At 42.2% G+C, this 13,789-nt stretch overlaps 1 protein-coding gene across 2 annotated transcripts; it reads right to left on the bottom strand.

Moving 5' to 3' along the window:
• Positions 1–1,421: 1,421 nt before the first annotated feature.
• Positions 1,422–12,913, bottom strand: HS3ST1 (heparan sulfate-glucosamine 3-sulfotransferase 1). 2 transcript variants are annotated; one of them, XM_056490138.1, is made up of 2 exons: positions 12,742–12,913; positions 1,422–4,108 (listed from the first exon to the last, which is right to left on the bottom strand). In XM_056490138.1, exon 2 carries the CDS (start codon positions 3,978–3,980, stop codon positions 3,018–3,020), a length of 963 nt encoding a protein of 320 aa, XP_056346113.1. In that variant the 5' UTR covers positions 3,981–4,108; positions 12,742–12,913; the 3' UTR covers positions 1,422–3,017. The 2 variants fall into 2 exon arrangements, with proteins under 2 accessions (XP_056346113.1, XP_056346114.1); XM_056490139.1 differs by lacking the exon at positions 12,742–12,913 and adding an exon at positions 8,297–9,030.
• Positions 12,914–13,789: the final 876 nt, after the last annotated feature.

The raw sequence follows: 13,789 nt of genomic DNA, 5'->3' as shown, positions 1-13,789 counted from the left end.
GTGCCCTGAGAAAACAGATCTCTGGAGCAACACCCAAGTGGTTGTACTTTAAACCTGAGATAGCAGAGCTTTACTGAAATAAAAACCTGTGTTGTATAACACTGGTAAAGTATTTCAGGGATTTTTTTCTTTTATGAATAGATATGACATGCCTTCAAAGGTCATTATTAATTTTTCTAGAGTCCCAAATGGAACGTGCCTCAGTTTTCTTCTTTCATTCTCTCTTCACTTTCTGATGGCTGTTATTGTCTAACACTTCTTTAGGAACAGCCTAGCAAATATATTTAAGTACAGTAACTAATGTGGAAAATGAATGTTGCTCTGGTTAAACAGAACATTACACTCAGAATAGTTCTGAGAACTTTAACTCTTGAACTCTTGAACCTATGGTAGGTAAACACTACTGTTATTATTAATGTGGGTGTGATTTATTGTTCATCACTATCACAGCTAACAGAGTGCTAGCCACACAGCTCCAGGATAAAGTATTGTACAATCATGCCATCCCTGCATCAAGGTGTAGGCATTGGGTATGATATACTCTCTGTGGGACCCTCTGAACTTGGTGTCCAGGACCTGAGCCATGTGGTATTCTGCTTCAGAATGTCCCTGAAGTGGTCACTTGACCTCTGGATCCTGCAGACAACACTCTGTGAGGTCCTAGCACTGTAACAGTAATGGTGACCTAATGGTTCATGGCCTATTGTGTGAGGAAATGTGTGCATGTGCCCAGCTTAGAGACAGGCAAAATACTGGTACCAAGCAGCACTAGACACTAAAAGCATCCTCAGTAGCACCACCAGCTGTCAGTAGTGCACAGGCATTTCCAGTTCAGTGCTGGTGCCCTGGGCTGCCCTGCTCAACCTGCTGCAGTGCACTTGTTGCAACCCTCCCTCCATGTACTCCTCCGGTTCCTGGTCACACACCTGATTGTATTTTTCCCTTCTCAGCAAAACGTTGGTGAATTTGGCAAGCTGAATCTGAGGCTGCAGGAAGGCATTAAGGGAAGGGTTTTGTCTGGGCCAAAATCACTGTGGTCCAGCTGGCTCCTGCAGAGATAACATTACCAAGGAAATGGGGCAAGTGTAGGAAAAAATACTGCCCCACCTTACACAAAATCTCCGTAACTTTTTCTAGAACTTTAATGGAAACATGATGGTACTATGATTCTGTTATTTTTGGCATCTCCCTCATGTAAGATTTGACATTACTGCCACCAGAAACTTTCCCTCTTGTTGTGTATTCTGGGTCAGCAGTGGATTTTCAGGCACAACCCAGCAGCAAAAAACTGCTTTCATATCAACAACAACAGGCTGCAGCTAAGTTCTTAAGTAACATTTAGATGAAATCTAAACTGGAGTTGAATCATAAATTCTGGTCTTCCAAACTAGAAACCAAAGAAAAAAAACAGAAAGGAAAAATGCAATTCAGAAAATATTTTATTGAGTACATTACCATTTTGTTGTAGGCTTTATAAAACACCACCAACCTCTCTGAGGTTGAATACAGCTTGGGCAGGTGCACAAGGAGTGGGAGAGAGAGGGACAGCATCTGAAAATTTTCATGCAAGAGGCATAATATGGGATATTTGCATCCAGACAATACCTTGTCATAGTGCCCAAGTTTGCACTAGCTCACCAGAAAAAAATGAATGAACCTACATTTAAATTTTATAAAGGATTGTAACAATCAGCTACAAGTTCAAATTTACTGGGTGTTGCCATTGTACATTCAACAACTAAACTCAAGATCATGAAATAAAAATCAGTTGTTTGGACTGAAAGTACTCTAAGAAGCCTTGTGTGGAAACTGAATTAACTCTAACTCCAGAAACTGATGGCTAACAAAACCACTGTAGATAAGGGCAACAGCAGCTTTTTCCAATGTACTAACATCTAATTTCCATCATAAGCAGATGGAAAACAAGGAAAGTTCCTGGAATTTGGGTTAATCCCCCAACACACATCTAATCAAGACCTGGCATCATGGTTCTTGGAAGGAGATTAAACAAACAGTAGTCCATAGGCAATTTTCAGTTGCATGAAGCAACTGAAAACTCATAAAAAACAGCCTCAAGTAGGGGACAAATGTGGTAATTATGTAAATGAAGTTGCTGCTTACTGGAATGTAGACCAACTAATTTTTCTGGTGTAAGTGTTTATTTTCAGTGATGGTAAAGTATAAATGTGCTATGAAATGTAGGAACAGTCAAAAGCAGCCTTGAAAAAGTCTCTATATTGCTTAAATTCTCTCAACCATACCTCTCCATGAAGTATGCATACATTCAGACACTGTAAGAAGTGTTCAGGTTGACCATATTTCTACAGCTAACTGTATTTTATGAACTGGTCCCCACAGAATCTTTAAAAATCTGCCATGAAACCTGCACTGTACTGCCAAAGAATTGAGGAACACTTGTCATAACAGTGAATATGAAGGTTAAGTATAGCAGTTATTATATCAAATTACACGGAAACTTCCATTGTCCTTTGGGTGTGCATTTCCCAACATGTGTAAGTACCACCACTTTGACAGGAAATAATTTCATAAAGCAGGATTGAACAATTTATTAACTACAATAATATTTTCAAGTGGAGAAGAAATTATTAATCCACACTTTAAACTAAGAAAAATGGAAAGGTAAAGTTTAGCATATTCATTAGCAATTAGAGAAAATAGTCCAGGAAGGCCAAAGTATTCAAATAATTCAAAAATGTTCTGTTGAAATGAATTTCTTATTTATTAAAAAGACAACACATTCTCAAGAGAGCACCTTCTGCAATGAAATAATTTAGTTTCTTTATATAGACACATCATACACAATGTTAACAACCATGAAAAACAATACAAAATGCTTTCAAATTTAACAAGTAGAAAAATATAACCAGTATATATGGCAATTGTGAATCTAATACTGTACAGAAGTATTTATGGATTTTACAAATAAATAATAGCTTAAATGCCCTTTTTTTAAATCTTCTAACTGTACACTGGAACACAGGTTCTGAAGCTTACCACTAACTTGCCACAAATGTGTGCCAGTCAAATGTTCTGCCCACAAGCTTGAAAAACTTCCTGTTGGGTTCATGGAAATACTCCTGCAGTTTCTCCAGCAGCCAGGCATCCACCTGTGGGTGCGCTCGCCCTTTGGACTCGTGCAAACAGCGCTCTCGGCCGCTGTCCCGCAGGCAGTAAAAGCCCTTAGTTTTGTTGAAATAAAAGTTTGAGGCATTTATCTGCGGTGATAACTTCAGAAATCTCTCCACCTTTTCTATTTCTGGAAAGGGATCTTTGATTAGTTTATCCCCATCTACAATGTGGATATGGTCAAGAGGGAAGTACTTCAGCCAGTTCTGCATGTGAATGTAGTATAAGCTTCTGTTTATTGCCTTGTAGTCCAGATTGAGTTCACCATTTTTAATCAGGAACTGTTCAATGGACGGGTACGGCTTGTGCTTCTGCATGTGGTTGTAGAACACTTGGGTGTAATCTGATAGTACTCTCTCACTTGGGTCCCTTAAAATAAGGAGTAGTCTCATTGATTGGTTCATGTTATAAACTCTTTCAGGCACTTTGGGTGATGTGAAATATGCTGGAGTTTTTTCCACGGTGATCTGATGGGGATATGAGAATGGCATTTGATTAACATACCACTGCAATCCATTCCTGTAATGATCTTCCCAATCAAAGAAGTGAACTTCACTTTCTGCTGCTGCAATATCTGGATGGAGACTCAACATCTCTAACAAAGCTCTTGTTCCACCTTTTCTCACTCCAATAATAATAGTCTGTGGCAGCTGCTGACATGATCCATTAGAATGAATGTTTTCCTTGAAGTCATTTTTCTGAGATGTTTTCTTTAAAAGCTCTCTCTGAACAGACTGAGAAGAAGTCTCAGCATTTGAATTTATAGCTGGTCTGGAAGGCACTATCTGAGGTTGAACAATAAGCAACACAGCTCCCAGCAGAAAAGCTGCCATGACAGAAGTTCTTAGTCTGGTTTCACTCAAGCAGGTAATAGGGCATAGAGCGATTTCCACCAAGAATAACCCTTAAAAGCAGTTTTTGTTTTGTTGAGCGAACGTGTATTTCTCAAGCAAAAACTTCGCTGAAAGAGGGAAAAGAAAAAGCACATTATCTTATATTCAGCCACACTGCAAGTATCTTTTTCTTTTCAAAACTGAACAAACTTTAACTGTCCCAACCCAGGCTCATAGATAATTTGGTGTAATTAAATGTTTTAAAAGACAGGCATATGCAACAATGCCATAAGAAAATTACTTCCAGTCATCAGGAAAAGTGAATATTATGAAACTTTCATTTTCACGCAGAGTATTGCTAGTTACTGTTTTTTAAAAATCTGGTTTCCTTGCAACCACAATCACAAGAGAATTTTTTTTTTTTTAGTCTACAACAATAGGTTTGTCTTAGAAACAAAACACAAAAAGGAAAATGTGTGGAGGGGACCAAAAGAGATGCCTAAAAACTGAGGGTCTTGTAGGATGTCTGGGAATTATAGCCTCCCAAAGAACCATGTAACAGCAACTTTAGAAGTCAAGCCTCCTGGGAAAAAGGCTCATGCAATATAGATAGAGCTGTCCAACATGAGAAGGCAATATTCTCCTAGGAAGGAATTAGAAGAGCTCCAGGTAAATAGCACACCAAGGAAAAGCTGAATTTTGTGTCATTTTTAAGTGAAGCTAACTTTCACTTTGTGCTTACTGTTTCCAAGGATAAAATAGGTGGCTTGCAAGCTGGCCCTGCAAAAGAGGTAAGATAATGAAACCATAGACTACAGTATGATAGAATCAACAAAACACTAAAAGACTTGTGGTTCCCGTCTCCATACTCAGGAAAGAAAATACACAATGGATACTCCTGAAGGTCATTTCAAGAGTTAGCCAGCAAACTGCTGTGATGCAAAGAACTAACTTTAGGCTTTATCAAAAGACTACTAAATACCATCACTGAACACCCTTTAAAGGTCAGGGTATTTTTAATGCAATGTTTGAAGTGAAATTGTAACGCTTTCACACATAGTAGAGCTATTAGATTGTTGAAGTAGGAGCAGGCTGGGCACACCAGCTCCCTGGAATTACAGTGTCTTCCAAAGGCTTTATACCCTCAGTGAAGGGCTGGTGTGATTTCAGTATTGTCTATCTCCACTTGGAAGTAGAAGCCATGACAGCTGAGTACCTGAAGGCTTTGCCCTAGTAGGACACTGTAATTATGAATTTAAGGCTGGAACAGCACATACTGTGCCAGCTAACAAGGGCTGAAACATAAAATTGCATACGAACTACCTGAGGAAATGCAAGGGCTAGGTTTTGGAAATTCTCCAGAGAATCTGAAAAGAAACTAATGACTTTTCCACAATAACCTAAGTCCCAGTGCAACAAAGACTAATGATGTGTTTCTAAGTAATCTGAAGTTCTGTTTGATAGCTTTGCATTTACAGAGGTCGTGACTCCATCCTGAATGGAACAGGTCTGCTTCCTGATGTTTTCTACTGATTATCACTTCCGTGCTTTCCCTTTTTCCATTTTTAATGGGCTACAAGGCAGCAATATTATTGTTAGGAAGCAGAAATCGAGCTGGGAAGAAAGAGAAGCAAAGTGTCATGAGAGATGTGAAGTTAAGAGTGCCTCCTTGTATGCCCACAGGCTTTGAGCTTGTGGGCATACCTTATCTCAGGCTATTCTGTGATGGCTGATGTGAGGCAAGGTTGCTGAAGAATTTGGGTTTTTTCCATTTTTCGCCACTGTTAAGTTTTCTCTGTCTGAAAGAGTTTCATTTTGTCTGTCATCATTAATCTTCTGCTCTCTTTCCCTGTCCCTACCATTCCTGTTAATCATTCTCAGCCTAATCTATATCACTTTTAACAAGAAATAGTCCTAATAGCCCCAGACTGTGGATGTTGATGGGGGAAGACACCGGGTGACACAAAATTCGATGTAGGCAATTTCACTGAGCTATGCTGCCACAATATTCAGCAGCAATGGGAGCACAGGATACAGCACCAGCCAGACTGGATCAGTGACTGACGGGCAGCTCTGTATATAAGAACAACAAAACATCAACTCTGATGAATTTTAAGGTCACAGATTAAAGGAATAGCCACTTACTTCACAGTATATTTTAAGTCACTGGCTCCATAAATAGTAAGCTGGACTGTCTTAACACCTTATTGGAAAAGCATAATAGGATTCCAGAGAGGAACAGGTTGAACTGTGTGGAAAGAAGTGAATTTAAAGTCTATTGGTAGGAACACTTATTTCTTAGTAGTCAGATTGAAATATTCTAAGCTAATGGCCAAGTTCTGTATCACACTGTCTCTAGAAAGACTAAATTTTAGCCACTGGCCTCATAGAGAAAACACACTGGTGGATTTTGGGGGGGGGGGTGGATGGTCGTGTTGGTTTTTTTTCTTCTGTTGTTGGGGATTTTGTGGAGTTTTTTTTAAAGAAAATTAATGCTATATATTAATTCATTGGGATTCTTAATTTGTAACTCATAGTTTGCATACTAGTCAGATGTGAATTTTTTTTATTCAAGTTTTCCTGTGGCTGAATATGGAATATTCTCAGGAACTTCTGAGAAAAAGACAGCAAGGTGTCTCTTCACTCTAGCTCTACTCCTGTTTTAGCTGGCATATTTGAAATCAGACCTGTGGAATATTACAGGTGTGGTAGCAGGCAGGTTTTTGAGCCTCAGTGAAGCTCTCCCTCAATGTCTTCCCATTCTTAAAGACTTTTGTGGGGCACAGCTTTTTCTAAATACACAAAAGCAACTGATTCTTGTTTTAACATGAAATCTCATAATAACACAGGAATACCTTCTGTTTCAGACATACAGAATTTCATTGTTCCTCCTCAGCTACTTGTTCAGGTGCACGTCTTCCACTGCAGAACACTGCTATAATATCAGAAGCATTTATTTTATGCACTTCCAAAGAACCATATCAGTAGTTATGTCATTCAGAGTACCTATGTGCTATTGTTGTTTTGTTTGCAGGCAATAAAGCTTTGTCTGCCTTTTCTTCCCATTCTATCTTGTTCCTCTCAAACTGTGTAGGCCTGATATCTGGATCAATTATTTTGTTTTGTTAGACTAATGCAACACAATGGACACAACTGTGCCTCGAAATTCAGCATAAAATACATGATGTGTGAGAAGAGTAGTCTTCAGGAATAAAGCAGCATATAAATTGGTTGTCATTCAGCTCTCATCTCTTACATTCTCTTTAATACTTTAGGTCAATCTTAGTTTGTTGTCTATAACTACAGTGGCTTATATAAAAAGATGCAAACATGTATTCCATAGCTTTACAATTTGTGGGTCTGAAAAACTCTTTAAACAATAATAAGCATGCACTGAGGAGTTTAAAGCAGCCACTTTGCCAAGTTACTTTTCTTCTTTAAGAATTCTCTTCACTGCATCAAGTCATGCAGAGCATACATGACTTCACTTGATGACTTTTTATTCCAGATTAGTTAAAAAATTTAACTGACAGCCATTACTACTGTATTTGCTACAAGTAAATAGGCAAGTTGTAAAAGAAACACAGTTTATGTTAAATGGTGCTTTGAAGATTATACCAAGACTCTCCAAAAAGTCTCATCGCTTTTGCTTAATCTTTTCTTCAGCTTTCTCCAATTAATTAGTGAAATGTGCCATCCTGTTTATTTAACCAGATTCAATGTGGACTTTATGATTAAAACCTCTTCAAGAGTAATAGTAACTGAGAAATAAATAGAAAATTTAATCAGTAAATGCAGAATGAGGGCCAGAGGCTGTCACATGTCATTTACTTTTAAGCATGTTTCAGTACTCTTTGAAACATGTGTCACTATTCTGTAATTTCTGCCTATTTCTTACCATTTTACAAAGGCAGTTCAAGCAATGCCACTGACACACACATATGGAGGCATTAAAATATCTAGGTTATATACACTTCTTAGTTTAATATGCATTAAAAAAATAAGGTAGTTTCCTCCTGGACTGGTAACTTCATTTTTTTGCTGGGAATTGGATGGGGTTATATTTAGCTCTGAACTTTGACAAGAACCTCTGAGTTAGCTGCCCAAGTGGGTAGGAAGAGACACAGTGAGTGTCTGCAGGGCTGTCAGTAAGCATTAGGAGGCTGCTGGCAGATTTGAAAGGGACATACCTCACCAAAAAAGCCCACAGCAACACACAGGTTTAGCAGAGCTAATGGGACCCAGTTACTAGGACCAGGACAGCAACTGGGAGAGGTAAGACCACATCCTTTCCATAAGCATCCAAGTGACTTCACCTTCATTAAAGAGAAGTTGTGTTTTCCTGGTTCTTTAGGGACTGGGGACAAACAGGTTAAGTTTCAGGTGGCCTCACTTTATTTCCTTGCAGAACTGAATCTCTTCACTGGAGAGATCTCTGTACTGCCATCTGAAAAAACAGAGTCTGGACTGAATGAGAACTACACTTGCTGAAGTTAGTCTGTAGAGGGAGATTAGAGCTGAAAATCTGAGTGAGACATTCTGTTCTTATAAAGAATACTTAGCTTTGCTGATGTGACAGAACCTCAGGACAGTTTGTGGACTGTATTTTCCCTTGCACATATTTGGGCACACAGTACAGCAAAATGTAAGACTAACATTGGTGGTTAAACCTAGCTGCTGTGCAGTACAACCCACACATCTGCTATGCTGGCTTCTTCTCTTGGAAAAAAAAAAAAAATTCCCCTAACTGAGATAACCAACTTCCTAAACTGATAAAAGCTCAGTGTTCTGAACATTTGCATTCAGTGATGTGCTTTAAAAAACTGAACTAGAGCAACTGCAGTGTACTTGAAACCTTCAAGAACTCATTGATATGAGCAGTATATTCCTATCCTCTAAGGGTAGACTCTGTCCACCATAAGATATACTCCTTAGTTGTTTATATTAGCTCAAGTGCCACTTGGAACCCTGATAACATAAAACTTCACAGTACAGCTATCACTTAAAGCTCAGTCAAGAGTAGGAAAGGAAAGAGAACAAATAAATTAATTCAATTTATGAAACATCTTGAAAATATATTCTGCATTTTGTTATTTTTATCTATTATGCCCTCTCCATGAAGAAATTCTTCCCATACTTCCCACTGCATACACTTTTGTTTTTTAACCCCATTTTAACAAAAGTAAAAAAGTTTTAAACAACACTTGCCAATGAAATGCTTCAATTCTAGTTTCCAGGATTGAACTACAAATACTTTCCTACATTAGTGAGAGCTACAGAGATAAGTATAATAAATGAAATAGAATTACATACTGCTGAAGGTCTCTAAAACCATAAACTATTGATCACCTCATGATACATCAAAAAAGTAATTTGCACATCAAGAAGGGATGTGAAATTCTATGTAAGTGTATGAACCTGGCATACAGTGCCTAGATGATATGCACATTTCCAAAATTATATTAAAACTGCTGCACAACCAGCAGATATTAAACCATGGCTTTAACTTTTATAGTTAGATGTTAAGAAATCTAATCATAATTTCAGTGCTGTTAAGAAGAGATATTGTCTGCCAGCACTAAGACTTCAGAAATACGGTCTAAAAGGACTTGAAATTTTGGGACAGGGAACTTCACAAGCTGAGAAATGTTGACCTGGTAGGAAGTATTTTTGGCTGAAATCTGCTGTGTTTGTGCACCTGCTGTGATAAATACAGTTTATGCAAATTAGATAGGCCACCAGTTCATGACTTCTAAAGGAGTTCAGCTCCAGTGTGAGCAGTAAGGTAGCAAATTTACAATAGACTGTGGTTATATATAACATGCACTCTTTCTTAAGGTCAGAAGGGACCATTCCAGTCTTTCAAGCCAAGAGATCATAAAAACTGTTAAAAGAGAAAATACCCTAGATTTCAGAGAACCTCATGAAGGTAAAAATAAAATGGGACATCACACCAGAATAAAAATAACTTGAAAAGCTCAGAATGCACAAAATTTTTTGTACTGAATAGTAACATGTAATGCCCTTAACACCTTTTAGTAATTTTTTTTAATACCGGTCAGGATTCTACATTTTCATAAAGAGGGTACACTGAATCACTGCCTTCTCTATCCCCCCATAAAGTTAAATGCCCAACTCAAAATCCAGAAATTACTCCCCATCCCACTTTCCAAGCAAAATGGGTCACATTCTAATTAGGAAGCAGAAATCTATTGCACAGTTAGACTGCAATTAGGAGTTGCTGCCTAATTCATCAAAGCTGTCCCCAAGAAAACAGTGTGTGTGAAAAGATGGCTCTGTCCTGTCTTGCCCCCTTTCAGTACACAGGCTCACCTTAACTGGATGTATTAAAATAGGCAACACAGGAGACTAAGCAATCCCATTCTCATTTCCTCTGCCAAGCAATTTCATGTCACTTACACAGGACTGTAGGCCCTGTTTCAAATACCAATATTTAAAACAAAAATAAAAACAAACAAACAACAAGAAAATCTCCACACCTCATATAGTCCTTCAGTTCATATTCCAAGTAGACTTCTAGGTCTTCCACTCTCCTGCCTTCAGAATAACACTGGAGCAGGGTGAATACTGGTGAGGTCATCACTGTATTAGACTTAGCTAAACCAATCCATTTACTAAGCAAAGCACCATACAGTGACCTGGAGGGAACCCTCATGTTCTGGACAAACAAATAAGATGACCAGCATGATCTCCCATCTTGGTCTGCCTTAGCATATTACAGTTTGTTTTTCTCATTATCAAAACTTTTCATGGAAATCCATCACCTTTGACAAGTTTTTGAGCTCTGATATCTTATGCATTATGAGTGGCATTTCTAGATGAGGGAAGGGAGATATTCCAGGTTAGTGAAACTAATAAAGCATTTTTTATTTCCTCTAATGAAATAGAGAAGAGCTGTATTTATCTATACATACATACATGCATGTATTGGAAAGTGTTTCCCACCTATTCTATTTTTCTGTAATGCCTGTGCAAGCATATGGCTAGTTCAGAATAACCAAGGTAGTATCCTGACAAGGGGAGGGACACAGACAGCAACCTGGCAATCCTGACACTGGAATTTGCTGTATTAAATTAGGGTCTCTCCACTGCAATAGCTGCCCTTGCTTCAGATGCATAACCTTCCTGCTGACCTACCAGGGGTATTTTTTTGGCTATGTGGTATAAAAACCCTCTGCATTTTTGAAAAAGGAGAAAAAACCAGGGTGAGTCCTGAAAGGGTGGATGTGCAAGAGAGAGCTAAAGTTGATGTCAGTAGCTGTGCTCTTACTGAGAGGTTTCTGAGCAATGTACTTGCTCCTTTCTGAGCAATGTGAGAAATGCATGTATTCAAGAGGGTAAGAAATGCTGGCAGATGTAAATTGCAACAGTTATATTTATACTTACAAATTAAGTTTGATAGCCAGAGAATATATAGCCACTCACCAAACTGAACCTGTCCTACTATGTTCCATTTGCCATACATACTGCAGAGGCTCTCTCAGTGGGAATGGGCACTGCATGGATCTCTCATGCCAGAAAGATGCTCCCTGCAGACATTCTATCCCTGTGCCATTCAAGCATATTTCTGGAACTTCACAGGTATTGCTTTTTCCCACACCAAAATCCAAAGAGGAACAGACTTGAAACTGGGAAAGCCTTTAACCCACTGCACTAACAGAGAAAGGAAGGAGAATAATGTACTTTTATTCCCAGTCAGCTGAGGTGAGTGAACTGCCTGTACCCAGCTGAGTGCCCCTTCCTTATTTTTTACATGTCTGGCTGGAAGATGAGACCAAACCCAAACTCTCCCACCTGAAGGCTACCACCCCTCCCTCTCAGCATCCTTTTACTCCCAAAAGATCTGAACTGCACACACCTTTATCCTTGGAAAGCACACGGAGAACTGCAGTAACCAAGCCTTTGCTGTACTACTCTAGGGTGCCAGTCCTCCAAAACAGAAACGAGCTCGAATTAAGGCTTTGTGCCCTCCGGACAGCCCCCAAAGAGCACTGAGCCCCCAGCCCTCTGCAGCTCATCCTGCTCAGCACGCTGCATCCCGCGGGCTCCAGCATTACGGGAGGGAGCGGATCGCAGATGCTCAGCAGAGCTTTTGCAAGTGTTCCCCCGTCAGGCAGGAGCCCGGCTTCCAGAGCCCTACCGCTCTACCCTGACTTGTGCTTGTCATTTTGCCACAGAGAAAGAAGATGAAGAAAGTGCCCAGAAGCCGCACCTGGCCAGGTGCTGCCGAACACTTGGCTTCCCCTCCCCGACAGCGCTGCCTCCCACAGCCCGACCGGTGAGAGCGGAGAGCCGAGGCAGCGCCGCGGGTCCCTCCGAGCTGGAGACAGCCCTGCCTGAGCTCCGGCCGGGCAGAGGCTCCGCAGCCCCGCAGGGTCCCTCCGAGCTGGAGACAGCCCTGCCTGAGCTCCGGCCGGGCAGAGGCTCCGCAGCCCCGCAGGGTCCCTCCGAGCTGGGCACAGCCCTGCCTGAGCTCCGGCCGGGCAGAGGCTCCGCAGCCCCGCAGGGTCCCTCCGAGCTGGGCACAGCTCTGTCTCAGCTCCGGCCGGGCAGAGGCTCCGCAGCCCCGCAGCGCCGCTCGCCCGCGGGCTCGCACCTGCCGGCTGCAGGTGCCGGGGGGCGGCAGCGCCAGCGCTCCGCGGGGCCGGCACAGCCCAGCCGCGATCGCCGGCAGCCGCGTCCAGCCCCAACTTCCCACGCCGCCCAGGGCAGCACCCGGCGCGCCGCGTCCCTCACTCACCGCCGGGGCGCGGAGCCGGGAGGCAGCGCTCGCCCCGCTCTTCCATGGGCGCCCGAGGGTGGCGGCGGCGTCCGGGGCAGCGCGCCCGGCAGCGGCGAGCGGGGGCTGCGAGCGGGGGCTGCGAGCGCCCGCTGTCGCCCGCCTCGCCCGGCCGGCAGCGCCGCAGCCCGAGCCTGGCGCCGGCTCGTTTGTAGGGCCCCGCCCGGGCCGCGTCACCGGCAGGCCCCGCCCGGGCCGCGGGCAGCGCTGTGCGGGGTGCGGGCAGTGCGGGCAGTGCCGTGCGCGGTGCAGGGTGCGGGCAGCGGGATGCGGGATGCGCGATGCAGGATGCGCTGTGCGGGCAGTGCTGTGCGGGCAGTGCTGTGCGGGCAGCGCTGTGCGGGATGCAGGATGCGCTGTGCGGGATGCAGGATGCGCTGTGCGGGCAGCGCTGTGCGGGATGCAGGATGCGCTGTGCGGGCAGCGCTGTGCGGGGTTCTGGCAGCGCTGTGCGGGGTCCGGCAGGGTGTGCAAGCGGTTGAGCTCGCACAAATAGTGCTCCAGGTCTGGGAAACGAACCGCTGTCCGCTGCAAGCGCACCTACCCCGCCTCCGTAAAAGCGTAAAATATCTTGAGTTGGAAGGGTCGCGCAAGCATAAAGGAGTCCAAGTCCTTCGATTGCCTCCTTCCTGTATTTATAAAAATACCACCCATGCGAGGTTGCGTGAATAACAGACTTATTAGTACTTGTATTTACTTCTTCTACTTCTTGTTGACGTTCTTGGAACTTTACAAGAGGGCTCTGTTTTTTTTTCCCCCTGAAACGCTTTCTGTTCAGCCAGATGAATTTGAAGCAGGATGGATGTGTACAATGACTGAAATACTGCTCCTTAAGAGCAGTGGGGAATGGGGAAAAGACCTGAGAATTTTAATCCAAGAGTTAATTTATTGAAATACCATGAACTGAACTGTGTTTTTTTTTTTTTTAAAGACAAAATGAATTAAAACTGGCATTAACATACTGCATCCATTATTTCAACAGCCAAACTCTTGAAATTTAATTCTGAGC

This window comes from Oenanthe melanoleuca, chromosome 4 (assembly GCF_029582105.1).
Source record: "Oenanthe melanoleuca isolate GR-GAL-2019-014 chromosome 4, OMel1.0, whole genome shotgun sequence".
NCBI lineage: Eukaryota > Metazoa > Chordata > Aves > Passeriformes > Muscicapidae > Oenanthe > Oenanthe melanoleuca.
Note: the sequence above shows the minus strand (reverse complement) of the source record. Positions and strands in the feature narration are given on the sequence as shown.